This window comes from Hyla sarda, unplaced genomic scaffold (genome assembly GCF_029499605.1).
Source record: "Hyla sarda isolate aHylSar1 unplaced genomic scaffold, aHylSar1.hap1 scaffold_1061, whole genome shotgun sequence".
NCBI classification, from domain to species: Eukaryota; Metazoa; Chordata; class Amphibia; order Anura; family Hylidae; genus Hyla; species Hyla sarda.
Genome location: NW_026607680.1, coordinates 24,306 through 39,972, shown reverse-complemented (window position 1 = coordinate 39,972; position 15,667 = coordinate 24,306). Strand labels below are relative to the sequence as shown.

The 15,667-nt window shown below is 42.7% G+C and overlaps 1 protein-coding gene and 4 non-coding genes across 7 annotated transcripts; all 5 read right to left on the bottom strand.

The window, feature by feature from the left end:
* Window positions 1-1,658: 1,658 nt before the first annotated feature.
* Window positions 1,659-1,849, bottom strand: LOC130299693 (U2 spliceosomal RNA). Its single transcript, XR_008850781.1, has one exon. It is a non-coding gene; the product is annotated as a U2 spliceosomal RNA (small nuclear RNA).
* A 2,093-nt stretch (window positions 1,850-3,942) lies between these two features.
* LOC130299692 (U2 spliceosomal RNA) lies at window positions 3,943-4,133 on the bottom strand. The gene has a single exon (XR_008850780.1). It is a non-coding gene; the product is annotated as a U2 spliceosomal RNA (small nuclear RNA).
* Window positions 4,134-6,206: 2,073 nt separating this feature from the next.
* On the bottom strand, window positions 6,207-6,397 carry LOC130299691 (U2 spliceosomal RNA). Its single transcript, XR_008850779.1, has one exon. It is a non-coding gene; the product is annotated as a U2 spliceosomal RNA (small nuclear RNA).
* A 2,086-nt stretch (window positions 6,398-8,483) lies between these two features.
* On the bottom strand, window positions 8,484-8,682 carry LOC130299740 (U2 spliceosomal RNA). The gene has a single exon (XR_008850825.1). It is a non-coding gene; the product is annotated as a U2 spliceosomal RNA (small nuclear RNA).
* A 348-nt stretch (window positions 8,683-9,030) lies between these two features.
* Window positions 9,031-13,877, bottom strand: LOC130299685 (uncharacterized). 3 transcript variants are annotated; one of them, XM_056551483.1, is made up of 6 exons: window positions 12,305-13,877; window positions 11,921-12,055; window positions 10,790-10,838; window positions 10,658-10,699; window positions 9,905-9,994; window positions 9,031-9,242 (listed from the first exon to the last, which is right to left on the bottom strand). In XM_056551483.1, the coding sequence occupies exons 1-6, from the start codon at window positions 13,595-13,597 to the stop codon at window positions 9,181-9,183; spliced, it is 1,671 nt and encodes a 556-aa protein (XP_056407458.1). In that variant the 5' UTR covers window positions 13,598-13,877; the 3' UTR covers window positions 9,031-9,180. The 3 variants fall into 3 exon arrangements, 1 of the variants encoding a protein (XP_056407458.1); XR_008850776.1 differs by lacking the exons at window positions 10,658-10,699; window positions 10,790-10,838 and having other exon boundaries at window positions 9,181-9,242; window positions 9,936-9,994; XR_008850775.1 differs by lacking the exons at window positions 10,658-10,699; window positions 10,790-10,838 and having other exon boundaries at window positions 9,203-9,242.
* Window positions 13,878-15,667: the final 1,790 nt, after the last annotated feature.

Below are 15,667 nucleotides of genomic sequence, written 5' to 3'. Positions count from 1 at the left end.
TTATTTGACAACCTATGGCGGTGATGGTTCTGCTCAGGCAGAGCAGTGCTGATGCTCCTCATAAAGCTGTCGCTGCTGTGAAGGTTCTAGGTGACATCACAAATCCCTTTGGTTACATACACAACAAAGCTGGGTTGTTGTTGTTTACACTCTGCAAGGCCTGTGGAAGTGAGTGACATCATAGCACTGTAGTTCTGAGGGTTCAAGATGGATGCAACAATCTCCTGTTGCTTCTATGAAGGCCGTAATAGACGACATCACCAAACAGCTCCATAGTCACATACACAGCAAAGGAGAGATGTTGTTTACACCTAGTGATGTCAGTGGTATTGAGTGACATCACAGCACAGTGCTAAGGCTCCTGGGCCTGGACACAGCAGCGGCTGCAATATCTCAACGGAGAATACGTTTATATCTATGTGTGTGTGTGCGCATATATATATATATATATATATATATATATATATATATATATATATTTCTCCGCCGAAATCACTTTTAAACCCATTTCCACCTTTTTTTCCCTTCTCTTCCTCTTACTTTTTTTTCACGTTTTTTTACGTTTTTCTCCTTTTCGCCTCTTTTCTGGGCGTATTATTCTTCTTTTTCTTCTTTTTTTTCGTCTAATGCATACCCCATCAGTGCAGCAATGCTTATTCAATACCGCCAGCAGATGGAGACACTGGGGGATAATTTTCTAAGGATTTATACTGATTTTTCCTGTCTGAATTTGTCGCACAGAAAGTTGCAGGCCAAATATGTGTGACATTTCTGCGACTTTAGCTTCTAGAGCATTTTTACAACATTATACATAGGTGCTGAATACATAAAAAGCGACTGTTCAGCGACAGACAAGTCGCATCGGCTGAAAGTAGGCCAGAATGTCAGTCCATGTTGGAGCAGGTTTAGATACAGTCTAAAGCATAGATCTCAAAGTCTGTGCACAGAATTTAGCAAGGGCCTCGCACCTTCTGATGCATCAGGTAGGTGCACAATAGCATAGCCTAACCCTCTGTACTTTGGTCTATATTGATGCGGGACATAGACAGCCAGCTGATGACCAATCCATTAGTGCAATGGATGGCTGGAAGCATTTGTCTTTGCCTTTGCAATACCACAGAAGCAATGCATGGTCAATGTACAGCAATGACACACCTGTGTGAACAGCCAGGAGACCCCCCCCCCCCCCCCCATGTTACATAGTTACATAGTTACATAGTTAGTACGGTCGAAAAAAGACATATGTCCATCACGTTCAACCAGGGAATTAAGGGGTAGGGGTGTGGCGCGATATTGGGGAAGGGATGAGATTTTATATTTCTTCATAAGCATTAATCTTATTTTGTCAATTAGGAACATTCAGCACCCACCCGCTATCAAGGCAGCTGCCTATCATGTCATGCCCTACCTGCACAGGTGTGCTGGCTACTCAAATGATCCAATTAAGGAGGCCATTTAGTCAGCAGCAGCAGAAGTCCTGTGCCTGGACGCTCCAACAGGGGCCAGACACAAGCAGAAGCAGAAGCAGCAGAAGCAGCAGCAGCACCACCTTTTGTTTTTTGGCTGCAGCAGCAGCAAGGCCCACAGGGCTGGCTAGCTGGCTAGCCAGCAAGCAGGTAGCAATGAAAGTAGGAATCTTTCTTTTTAACCCTGTAAGGGGGTGGTGCACTGTACCCGAAGATACTGCCATATCGGGTCAATGCATAGGGCGACGGAAGCAAGCTTCGAAATCGGCCCCCGTTCTCAAAAATCCATTTAATATATGGTCCCCAGATAGGGGACGTATCAGATATTAAACTGATAAGAACAGATACTACACTTGATCTTAGCCAAAAGGCCGAGAAGCGATAACCGTGAAAGGGGCGGGCCCAACAAGGTCCCCTTCATGGGCACTATCACTGCTTGCTGTCAGGGAGGCTGCCAGACAATTTTCCATGCACACTCTGGGCTGGGGGGCAGTCAACCACCAGTACACACAGCAGAACCTAAACCCATACCATTATTGCTAAGCAGCAAGACAGGGGCCCATTGCACTCCCACGGGGCCTTTTTAAATGCAATCCATAACCCGGATTTGCCAGGAACCCTTCTTACTCCTCCTACTTGCATGTGACACTGGGCTTAGGATCTGCATAGGAAACACACACACAAGCACACACCTACCTTTGTTGCCTGCAGATGCCTCCTTGGCTGTCCCCAAACGGTATCAAACCAACACCCACGGGAAGCTGTAAGCATAGAGGACATGCCTGCACCCCATTGGACTTACCTGTGTGGGTTAAATCCGGGTTATTTGACAACCTATGGCGGTGATGGTTCTGCTCAGGCAGAGCAGTGCTGATGCTCCTCATAAAGCTGTCGCTGCTGTGAAGGTTCTAGGTGACATCACAAATCCCTTTGGTTACATACACAACAAAGCTGGGTTGTTGTTGTTTACACTCTGCAAGGCCTGTGGAAGTGAGTGACATCATAGCACTGTAGTTCTGAGGGTTCAAGATGGATGCAACAATCTCCTGTTGCTTCTATGAAGGCCGTAATAGACGACATCACCAAACAGCTCCATAGTCACATACACAGCAAAGGAGAGATGTTGTTTACACCTAGTGATGTCAGTGGTATTGAGTGACATCACAGCACAGTGCTAAGGCTCCTGGGCCTGGACACAGCAGCGGCTGCAATATCTCAACGGAGAATACGTTTATATCTATGTGTGTGTGTGCGCATATATATATATATATATATATATATATATATATATATATATATATTTCTCCGCCGAAATCACTTTTAAACCCATTTCCACCTTTTTTTCCCTTCTCTTCCTCTTACTTTTTTTTCACGTTTTTTTACGTTTTTCTCCTTTTCGCCTCTTTTCTGGGCGTATTATTCTTCTTTTTCTTCTTTTTTTTCGTCTAATGCATACCCCATCAGTGCAGCAATGCTTATTCAATACCGCCAGCAGATGGAGACACTGGGGGATAATTTTCTAAGGATTTATACTGATTTTTCCTGTCTGAATTTGTCGCACAGAAAGTTGCAGGCCAAATATGTGTGACATTTCTGCGACTTTAGCTTCTAGAGCATTTTTACAACATTATACATAGGTGCTGAATACATAAAAAGCGACTGTTCAGCGACAGACAAGTCGCATCGGCTGAAAGTAGGCCAGAATGTCAGTCCATGTTGGAGCAGGTTTAGATACAGTCTAAAGCATAGATCTCAAAGTCTGTGCACAGAATTTAGCAAGGGCCTCGCACCTTCTGATGCATCAGGTAGGTGCACAATAGCATAGCCTAACCCTCTGTACTTTGGTCTATATTGATGCGGGACATAGACAGCCAGCTGATGACCAATCCATTAGTGCAATGGATGGCTGGAAGCATTTGTCTTTGCCTTTGCAATACCACAGAAGCAATGCATGGTCAATGTACAGCAATGACACACCTGTGTGAACAGCCAGGAGACCCCCCCCCCCCCCCCATGTTATGTTACATAGTTACATAGTTAGTACGGTCGAAAAAAGACATATGTCCATCACGTTCAACCAGGGAATTAAGGGGTAGGGGTGTGGCGCGATATTGGGGAAGGGATGAGATTTTATATTTCTTCATAAGCATTAATCTTATTTTGTCAATTAGGAACATTCAGCACCCACCCGCTATCAAGGCAGCTGCCTATCATGTCATGCCCTACCTGCACAGGTGTGCTGGCTACTCAAATGATCCAATTAAGGAGGCCATTTAGTCAGCAGCAGCAGAAGTCCTGTGCCTGGACGCTCCAACAGGGGCCAGACACAAGCAGAAGCAGAAGCAGCAGAAGCAGCAGCAGCACCACCTTTTGTTTTTTGGCTGCAGCAGCAGCAAGGCCCACAGGGCTGGCTAGCTGGCTAGCCAGCAAGCAGGTAGCAATGAAAGTAGGAATCTTTCTTTTTAACCCTGTAAGGGGGTGGTGCACTGTACCCGAAGATACTGCCATATCGGGTCAATGCATAGGGCGACGGAAGCAAGCTTCGAAATCGGCCCCCGTTCTCAAAAATCCATTTAATATATGGTCCCCAGATAGGGGACGTATCAGATATTAAACTGATAAGAACAGATACTACACTTGATCTTAGCCAAAAGGCCGAGAAGCGATAACCGTGAAAGGGGCGGGCCCAACAAGGTCCCCTTCATGGGCACTATCACTGCTTGCTGTCAGGGAGGCTGCCAGACAATTTTCCATGCACACTCTGGGCTGGGGGGCAGTCAACCACCAGTACACACAGCAGAACCTAAACCCATACCATTATTGCTAAGCAGCAAGACAGGGGCCCATTGCACTCCCACGGGGCCTTTTTAAATGCAATCCATAACCCGGATTTGCCAGGAACCCTTCTTACTCCTCCTACTTGCATGTGACACTGGGCTTAGGATCTGCATAGGAAACACACACACAAGCACACACCTACCTTTGTTGCCTGCAGATGCCTCCTTGGCTGTCCCCAAACGGTATCAAACCAACACCCACGGGAAGCTGTAAGCATAGAGGACATGCCTGCACCCCATTGGACTTACCTGTGTGGGTTAAATCCGGGTTATTTGACAACCTATGGCGGTGATGGTTCTGCTCAGGCAGAGCAGTGCTGATGCTCCTCATAAAGCTGTCGCTGCTGTGAAGGTTCTAGGTGACATCACAAATCCCTTTGGTTACATACACAACAAAGCTGGGTTGTTGTTGTTTACACTCTGCAAGGCCTGTGGAAGTGAGTGACATCATAGCACTGTAGTTCTGAGGGTTCAAGATGGATGCAACAATCTCCTGTTGCTTCTATGAAGGCCGTAATAGACGACATCACCAAACAGCTCCATAGTCACATACACAGCAAAGGAGAGATGTTGTTTACACCTAGTGATGTCAGTGGTATTGAGTGACATCACAGCACAGTGCTAAGGCTCCTGGGCCTGGACACAGCAGCGGCTGCAATATCTCAACGGAGAATACGTTTATATCTATGTGTGTGTGTGCGCATATATATATATATATATATATATATATATATTTCTCCGCCGAAATCACTTTTAAACCCATTTCCACCTTTTTTTCCCTTCTCTTCCTCTTACTTTTTTTTCACGTTTTTTTACGTTTTTCTCCTTTTCGCCTCTTTTCTGGGCGTATTATTCTTCTTTTTCTTCTTTTTTTTCGTCTAATGCATACCCCATCAGTGCAGCAATGCTTATTCAATACCGCCAGCAGATGGAGACACTGGGGGATAATTTTCTAAGGATTTATACTGATTTTTCCTGTCTGAATTTGTCGCACAGAAAGTTGCAGGCCAAATATGTGTGACATTTCTGCGACTTTAGCTTCTAGAGCATTTTTACAACATTATACATAGGTGCTGAATACATAAAAAGCGACTGTTCAGCGACAGACAAGTCGCATCGGCTGAAAGTAGGCCAGAATGTCAGTCCATGTTGGAGCAGGTTTAGATACAGTCTAAAGCATAGATCTCAAAGTCTGTGCACAGAATTTAGCAAGGGCCTCGCACCTTCTGATGCATCAGGTAGGTGCACAATAGCATAGCCTAACCCTCTGTACTTTGGTCTATATTGATGCGGGACATAGACAGCCAGCTGATGACCAATCCATTAGTGCAATGGATGGCTGGAAGCATTTGTCTTTGCCTTTGCAATACCACAGAAGCAATGCATGGTCAATGTACAGCAATGACACACCTGTGTGAACAGCCAGGAGACCCCCCCCCCATGTTATGTTACATAGTTACATAGTTAGTACGGTCGAAAAAAGACATATGTCCATCACGTTCAACCAGGGAATTAAGGGGTAGGGGTGTGGCGCGATATTGGGGAAGGGATGAGATTTTATATTTCTTCATAAGCATTAATCTTATTTTGTCAATTAGGAACATTCAGCACCCACCCGCTATCAAGGCAGCTGCCTATCATGTCATGCCCTACCTGCACAGGTGTGCTGGCTACTCAAATGATCCAATTAAGGAGGCCATTTAGTCAGCAGCAGCAGAAGTCCTGTGCCTGGACGCTCCAACAGGGGCCAGACACAAGCAGAAGCAGAAGCAGCAGAAGCAGCAGCAGCACCACCTTTTGTTTTTTGGCTGCAGCAGCAGCAAGGCCCACAGGGCTGGCTAGCTGGCTAGCCAGCAAGCAGGTAGCAATGAAAGTAGGAATCTTTCTTTTTAACCCTGTAAGGGGGTGGTGCACTGTACCCGAAGATACTGCCATATCGGGTCAATGCATAGGGCGACGGAAGCAAGCTTCGAAATCGGCCCCCGTTCTCAAAAATCCATTTAATATATGGTCCCCAGATAGGGGACGTATCAGATATTAAACTGATAAGAACAGATACTACACTTGATCTTAGCCAAAAGGCCGAGAAGCGATAACCGTGAAAGGGGCGGGCCCAACAAGTCCCCTTCATGGGCACTATCACTGCTTGCTGTCAGGGAGGCTGCCAGACAATTTTCCATGCACACTCTGGGCTGGGGGGCAGTCAACCACCAGTACACACAGCAGAACCTAAACCCATACCATTATTGCTAAGCAGCAAGACAGGGGCCCATTGCACTCCCACGGGGCCTTTTTAAATGCAATCCATAACCCGGATTTGCCAGGAACCCTTCTTACTCCTCCTACTTGCATGTGACACTGGGCTTAGGATCTGCATAGGAAACACACACACAAGCACACACCTACCTTTGTTGCCTGCAGATGCCTCCTTGGCTGTCCCCAAACGGTATCAAACCAACACCCACGGGAAGCTGTAAGCATAGAGGACATGCCTGCACCCCATTGGACTTACCTGTGTGGGTTAAATCCGGGTTATTTGACAACCTATGGCGGTGATGGTTCTGCTCAGGCAGAGCAGTGCTGATGCTCCTCATAAAGCTGTCGCTGCTGTGAAGGTTCTAGGTGACATCACAAATCCCTTTGGTTACATACACAACAAAGCTGGGTTGTTGTTGTTTACACTCTGCAAGGCCTGTGGAAGTGAGTGACATCATAGCACTGTAGTTCTGAGGGTTCAAGATGGATGCAACAATCTCCTGTTGCTTCTATGAAGGCCATAATAGACGACATCACCAAACAGCTCCATAGTCACATACACAGCAAAGGAGAGATGTTGTTTACACCTAGTGATGTCAGTGGTATTGAGTGACATCACAGCACAGTGCTAAGGCTCCTGGGCCTGGACACAGCAGCGGCTGCAATATCTCAACGGAGAATACGTTTATATCTATGTGTGTGTGTGCGCATATATATATATATATATATATATATATATATATATATATATATATATTTCTCCGCCGAAATCACTTTTAAACCCATTTCCACCTTTTTTTCCCTTCTCTTCCTCTTACTTTTTTTTCACGTTTTTTTACGTTTTTCTCCTTTTCGCCTCTTTTCTGGGCGTATTATTCTTCTTTTTCTTCTTTTTTTTCGTCTAATGCATACCCCATCAGTGCAGCAATGCTTATTCAATACCGCCAGCAGATGGAGACACTGGGGGATAATTTTCTAAGGATTTATACTGATTTTTCCTGTCTGAATTTGTCGCACAGAAAGTTGCAGGCCAAATATGTGTGACATTTCTGCGACTTTAGCTTCTAGAGCATTTTTACAACATTATACATAGGTGCTGAATACATAAAAAGCGACTGTTCAGCGACAGACAAGTCGCATCGGCTGAAAGTAGGCCAGAATGTCAGTCCATGTTGGAGCAGGTTTAGATACAGTCTAAAGCATAGATCTCAAAGTCTGTGCACAGAATTTAGCAAGGGCCTCGCACCTTCTGATGCATCAGGTAGGTGCACAATAGCATAGCCTAACCCTCTGTACTTTGGTCTATATTGATGCGGGACATAGACAGCCAGCTGATGACCAATCCATTAGTGCAATGGATGGCTGGAAGCATTTGTCTTTGCCTTTGCAATACCACAGAAGCAATGCATGGTCAATGTACAGCAATGACACACCTGTGTGAACAGCCAGGAGACCCCCCCCATGTTATGTTACATAGTTACATAGTTAGTACGGTCGAAAAAAGACATATGTCCATCACGTTCAACCAGGGAATTAAGGGGTAGGGGTGTGGCGCGATATTGGGGAAGGGATGAGATTTTATATTTCTTCATAAGCATTAATCTTATTTTGTCAATTAGGAACATTCAGCACCCACCCGCTATCAAGGCAGCTGCCTATCATGTCATGCCCTACCTGCACAGGTGTGCTGGCTACTCAAATGATCCAATTAAGGAGGCCATTTAGTCAGCAGCAGCAGAAGTCCTGTGCCTGGACGCTCCAACAGGGGCCAGACACAAGCAGAAGCAGAAGCAGCAGAAGCAGCAGCAGCACCACCTTTTGTTTTTTGGCTGCAGCAGCAGCAAGGCCCACAGGGCTGGCTAGCTGGCTAGCCAGCAAGCAGGTAGCAATGAAAGTAGGAATCTTTCTTTTTAACCCTGTAAGGGGGTGGTGCACTGTACCCGAAGATACTGCCATATCGGGTCAATGCATAGGGCGACGGAAGCAAGCTTCGAAATCGGCCCCCGTTCTCAAAAATCCATTTAATATATGGTCCCCAGATAGGGGACGTATCAGATATTAAACTGATAAGAACAGATTTTTTTTTTTTTTTTTTTTTAACTTGGCTGCACCTTCACAGGTACACACCTATTTTATTTAAGTTTCAAGTTTTAACATAGTTACATAGTTACATAGCATTAAAACCAGGGGAACATAAAAAACTTACAATTTTACAATTTCACATATGCCAGTCGGTAAAATGCCATTTTAAGAATGCAAACTCATCACTTTGTTTATCGATTAAAAGATAGATGTACATTTCACTTAATATCATTCCAATAACATCATCGAAAGATAAAATGTCCTTTTTAAATAATAAAATATTCCTATTTTTCCACAGAGCTGCCTTCACACAGTTTATTATTTGCCATGCCTTCCGTTTCTCTTGTTCGCCGGGACAATCCAAACACCCATATAAAACCATATTATAGTCCAAGTCTTTTATAGCAGCAATTTTGTTTAAAAGTGGCAGCATTTTAGTCCATATCCTTCTAGAAAAATCACATGTCCATAAAAGATGTAAAACAGTCTCCTCTTCGTGGCATCCCTCTCTTGGACACTTTGCTGTGCTTGCAAATCCTCTACGGTGTTGGAAAGCCCGGCACGGAAGGCAACTGTGGATGCAGCTCCAGGATAAGTCCTTCTGTGAGTTAAAAAGATAAAATGAGTTCACAATTCTCCAGATTTCTTTACATTTATCATCATTAAAATTTCCAACTTGGCACATGTTAATATTGTTTAAAATGACTCTCGTAAGTTTTTTCCCATCGATTAGAATATCTTTACTAAAATCAAACAGTTTAAAAAGAGAAACAATCTTTTCTAAAATACAATAAGTAATAGGGAGGTTAAAAGCATAAGGGTGTTTAAGATCTGTTTCAAACCAACCATGGTGTCTCATGAGATTACCAACATTATAGCGCAAAAAGAACGACCAATAGTTGTCTTTAAAAACATTCTTAAGACACAATGAAAAGAATTTTGTATAAAGGAACGCAGTAAAATCAGTAAAACTTTTCCCCCCTTTCTCTTTAGGTTTAGATACAATTTCTCTTTTTAACTTCTCATATTTGGAATTCCAAAAAAAGGTGTAACAGACTTTTGAGACTTTACGTATTATATGTGTGTTAGGTGGGAACACTAAACTTAAATATAAAAGCAAAGGTAAAATCACCATCTTTAAAATCAGCACTTTTCCTTCCATTGTAAGGTCTCTTAGTCTCCATACACATAATTTTTGGTTCACCTTTTGCATTGTTAGCTCCCAGCTTTCGTTTCCATTATTTAATTCATTAAAATACACACCTAAAATTTTTACTTTTTCTACTACCGGTACCTTTATGTCTCTTGTATCCAGCTTGCCGACTTTTAAAATCTCGCACTTGTTAAAATTCACTTTAAAACCAGAAGCACAACAGAAATAGTTAATTTGTGTTAAAGTTTTTTTAAGTGCCAGGCTATCTTGACATGTCACTGCTACATCATCCATATAACTGACTACTTTAGCTTCAAGACCATTTCCTCCGGGGAGCCTTATCCCACGGATCTGTTTATCACCTCTTATGACACATAAAAGTGGCTCTAGTGCACAAATAAATAAAAGGGGTGATAGGGGGCAACCCTGCTTCACACCAGATTTTAAAGGAACCATTTCAGTCTTAAAACCATTAATTAAAATTTTGCTAAAACAGTCATTATAAAAGGCTTTGAGTGACGTTAAAAAACCTTCTGGTATGCCCATTTTATTTAAAACATTAAATAAAAAACAGTGCGAGACTCTGTCAAATGCTTTTTCAAAGTCTATTGTTAAAATTGCTAAATTACTTTTCCTTATTTTAGCATCTTCTATTATATCTTTTATGAGGTTTAAATTTTCCCACATGTTTCTACCCGGTATACCACACACTTGATTATTATGTATTAATTTATCTATAACATTTTTTAGTCTGTTTGCACATATTTTAGCCATTATTTTATAATCAGCGTTTAAAAGGGTTATTGGTCTCCAATTCCTAATATCCTCTTTATCACCTTTTTTAAAGAGCAGAGAAACCTCACCCATTTTCCATGACTGTGGTAAAATCTTGGTATTAAAAACATCTGTAAAAAGAGATAAAAGATCATCTTTTAAAACCTCATAAAAAACCTTATAAAATTCGATTGGCAGGCCATCAGACCCTGGTACTTTACCCAAATTAAAACTGTTTATGGTATCCAATATTTCCTTCTCTGGGATAGACTGTAAAAGAAAGGATTGAGAATTATTCTCTAAAACACGTTCTATTTTGTTTAAGGCATCGTTCATGAAATTAGCATCTATTTTTTTCTCATTAAAAAGTTCCCTATAATAACATTGTACTTTAAATAAAATTTTATTCATCTCCACTTCTCCTTCTAGTTTTTCGATATGGACTCTTTTTTGATTAGATTTTTTAAAAAAATATCTTGTACATTTTTCGTTATTTTCAATATGTTTGATTTTAGCTTTAAAAATGATCTCTTTACCTTTTTCATTTAAAAATGTTTTTATTTCTTTTTTAATGTTAACAATATCATCTTTTACATCTATCCCTATATTGTGCAATTTAAAAAGAGTTTGAAGATGTGTATTTAAAATATCATAACAATGTCTTTTATCTTTAGCTTTTTGGATACCTTGTTTTATAAAAAAATCTTTAGTTTTTTTCTTCATATTTTCCCACCATACTTTTATATCTATATTTGGGTCTCTATTATTTTTACATTTATTATAAAAATTGGCGTATTCTGTTAAGATTATTTTATCTTCTAAAAGAGATATGTTCAATTTCCATGAACCAATACCCCTCTTAAAACCAGGAACAGGATTTAAAACAAATAGAAGACATTTATGATCAGAAAATATATTAGTTAAAAGCTCACATTTGGCAGGTAAAACATTTTGAGAAGAGAAGATAAAATCAATCCTCGAGCTACAATTCACATTACTCCATGTAATGCCTTCAGTATCAGGTAAATTTGGATTACATTTTTTAAAAACATCTATAAGCCTAAAATCTAAAGTAATATTTTTTAAAATGTTAGATGTCTTATCATAATTTCTACTAGTAGCTCGAGAATATCTTTTCTCACCTCTTAAAACACAATTAAAATCCCCAGCTAAAATCAAAGGATAAGAATCATTAATAAAAAGAGGTAAAATCTCTAACATCTCTTCTCTTTCTTTTTTATCAGGTGAACCATAAAAGTTTAAAAACTGCCATGTAAAACCATTTATAAAAGCTTTAACTAATAAAATCCTTCCTGGTAAAATCTCTTGCTTAAAAATTATATTAACATTACCCTTAAAAAGTATAGCAACTCCTCCAGATTTAGATGCGTTGGACCCTGACCACACTGAGGGGCCATGCTTCCAGTCTTCTTCATATTTCTTGTATGATGCTTGGTGAGGGATGCCACATTCCTGTAAGAAGAAAACTGATGCAGACAAAAAGGATAAAAAATTAAAAATAGCAGTTCTTCTTGCGTGTGTCTTAAGGCCCCTCACATTGAGGGAGAGTCCATGGAGCGCCATCATTAAAGGTTACAGAGAGACCACTTTCAATATCTTTGTGCACATTCTATCTCATCCTCATCAGCCAGACCCCCAAAACTATCATTTTCCCCTTCTGATCTCACTGTCACCAGAGATTCCGGTGAGCTGCTACCGTCTGACTCCTCCATTACCTCCTCCTGAAGATCCTCCGGTAGGGGACTAAGGAGAGGATTCCTCTTCGCCGGAACAGGGGTTGTCCCGTCTCCGTCACCTTGCCCAGTGTCCATCTCCTCCCCGGGATGACCTGTCGGAGCCACCCCGGGCAGCTGGTCGGGCACAACGACTTCCACCGTGTCGGGAACCATGGACGAGTTGCCTGTTTCACTTGGGGAGGGGGCTGGAACACCTGATGGCATCCCTACCCCCCCCTCTTCTTCCACAAACGCCTCTTCTCTTCCTGTTCCGGTCTTTCTTCTCTTAGCCCCAACATTTTCTGGCTTCCTCAGGGGGGCACTCTGAGGCTTGCTGACAGCTTCATCCAGGTTACTACCCCTCTGCTGCGAGAGAGGAGCTCCTGTCTGCCATGCTTTCTTCTCCTTTCTTCTTACCTTCATGCTGGAGGGTTTCTCATATCCATCTTCATCAGAGGTAGCAGACTCACCATGTTGATCAGTTGGGTTTTCTTCTGGTTTGCTGTCTTCTCTGTTCATATGACGGGGGTCTGGCTGGCTTCTCTGTTGTTTCTCTTTGTTTCTGTGAGGACAAGAAGCATACAAATGGTCAACTCTGTAACATAAACTGCATTTCTTTTCTTTTGTGCATTCTCTGGAGGAGTGCTCAGTGCTGCCACAATTTGTACATGTACTCTCACATACGTTTTTATCATGTCCATATCTTCTACAAGCTCTGCAGAAATTGGGCATTCCTGGGAAAAACACGTCACCATTTACATTTCCTAACTTGAACCGAGCTGGAGGCATAACCTTTCGTCCTGGGAGTAATAGATCTTCTTTGAACTCAACCAGAAACTTCCACTTAGAGGACCATATTCCACACTCATTCATCACTTTCCCTCTATTTATAATTTTTTTACAAAAATTCCTTAAAAACACAACAATTTCATCTTCTTTAACGTATGGAGAGTACATTTTTATAACTAAAAGCATAAGTTCATCGGGAAAGTGCTCAACAATTCTTATTCCACTCAAGCGGGCATCTCCGCTTACCTTCTTCATCTGTATAACAAAGTCCTTGTAAATACCTCCTTCCGTAAAAGTAACATCGTATACTCCTCTTTTCGGATAATCTTGGATGGATAATATCTCATGCTTCCTTAATCCAAAGACGCCCAGCAGAACTTGCTCCACGATGTACTTCAGGTCCCGGTTCTTTCTCTGGTCCTCCAAGTACGATATACGTACTGAGTTCTTGAGCTTGGCATAAGATGGTACCATGCCTGGATCTCCGTCACTGGCTGACGCCATGCTCACAATCAAGCGCACCAAAGAGACACTAGGTCCCTAAGGCAAAGGGGGATCGCAACTCTACACTGAGGTGGGCCCCCTCCCCAATAGCAGCAAGGGACTTAAGCCCAACGAAGGGCGATGTCCCAGGGCCGAGGAGGGGGGTCTCAGAGCACCCACAAAAGCAGGAACCGGATCAGCCAAGGTATATCCCTATACCTTAGCCAAAAGGCCGAGAAGCGATAACCGTGAAAGGGGCGGGCCCAACAAGGTCCCCTTCATGGGCACTATCACTGCTTGCTGTCAGGGAGGCTGCCAGACAATTTTCCATGCACACTCTGGGCTGGGGGGCAGTCAACCACCAGTACACACAGCAGAACCTAAACCCATACCATTATTGCTAAGCAGCAAGACAGGGGCCCATTGCACTCCCACGGGGCCTTTTTAAATGCAATCCATAACCCGGATTTGCCAGGAACCCTTCTTACTCCTCCTACTTGCATGTGACACTGGGCTTAGGATCTGCATAGGAAACACACACACAAGCACACACCTACCTTTGTTGCCTGCAGATGCCTCCTTGGCTGTCCCCAAACGGTATCAAACCAACACCCACGGGAAGCTGTAAGCATAGAGGACATGCCTGCACCCCATTGGACTTACCTGTGTGGGTTAAATCCGGGTTATTTGACAACCTATGGCGGTGATGGTTCTGCTCAGGCAGAGCAGTGCTGATGCTCCTCATAAAGCTGTCGCTGCTGTGAAGGTTCTAGGTGACATCACAAATCCCTTTGGTTACATACACAACAAAGCTGGGTTGTTGTTGTTTACACTCTGCAAGGCCTGTGGAAGTGAGTGACATCATAGCACTGTAGTTCTGAGGGTTCAAGATGGATGCAACAATCTCCTGTTGCTTCTATGAAGGCCGTAATAGACGACATCACCAAACAGCTCCATAGTCACATACACAGCAAAGGAGAGATGTTGTTTACACCTAGTGATGTCAGTGGTATTGAGTGACATCACAGCACAGTGCTAAGGCTCCTGGGCCTGGACACAGCAGCGGCTGCAATATCTCAACGGAGAATACGTTTATATCTATGTGTGTGTGTGCGCATATATATATATATATATATATATATATATATATATATATATATTTCTCCGCCGAAATCACTTTTAAACCCATTTCCACCTTTTTTTCCCTTCTCTTCCTCTTACTTTTTTTTCACGTTTTTTTACGTTTTTCTCCTTTTTGCCTCTTTTCTGGGCGTATTATTCTTCTTTTTCTTCTTTTTTTTCGTCTAATGCATACCCCATCAGTGCAGCAATGCTTATTCAATACCGCCAGCAGATGGAGACACTGGGGGATAATTTTCTAAGGATTTATACTGATTTTTCCTGTCTGAATTTGTCGCACAGAAAGTTGCAGGCCAAATATGTGTGACATTTCTGCGACTTTAGCTTCTAGAGCATTTTTACAACATTATACATAGGTGCTGAATACATAAAAAGCGACTGTTCAGCGACAGACAAGTCGCATCGGCTGAAAGTAGGCCAGAATGTCAGTCCATGTTGGAGCAGGTTTAGATACAGTCTAAAGCATAGATCTCAAAGTCTGTGCACAGAATTTAGCAAGGGCCTCGCACCTTCTGATGCATCAGGTAGGTGCACAATAGCATAGCCTAACCCTCTGTACTTTGGTCTATATTGATGCGGGACATAGACAGCCAGCTGATGACCAATCCATTAGTGCAATGGATGGCTGGAAGCATTTGTCTTTGCCTTTGCAATACCACAGAAGCAATGCATGGTCAATGTACAGCAATGACACACCTGTGTGAACAGCCAGGAGACCCCCCCCCCCCCCCCCCCCCCATGTTATGTTACATAGTTACATAGTTAGTACGGTCGAAAAAAGACATATGTCCATCACGTTCAACCAGGGAATTAAGGGGTAGGGGTGTGGCGCGATATTGGGGAAGGGATGAGATTTTATATTTCTTCATAAGCATTAATCTTATTTTGTCAATTAGGAACATTCAGCACCCACCCGCTATCAAGGCAGCTGCCTATCATGTCATGCCCTAC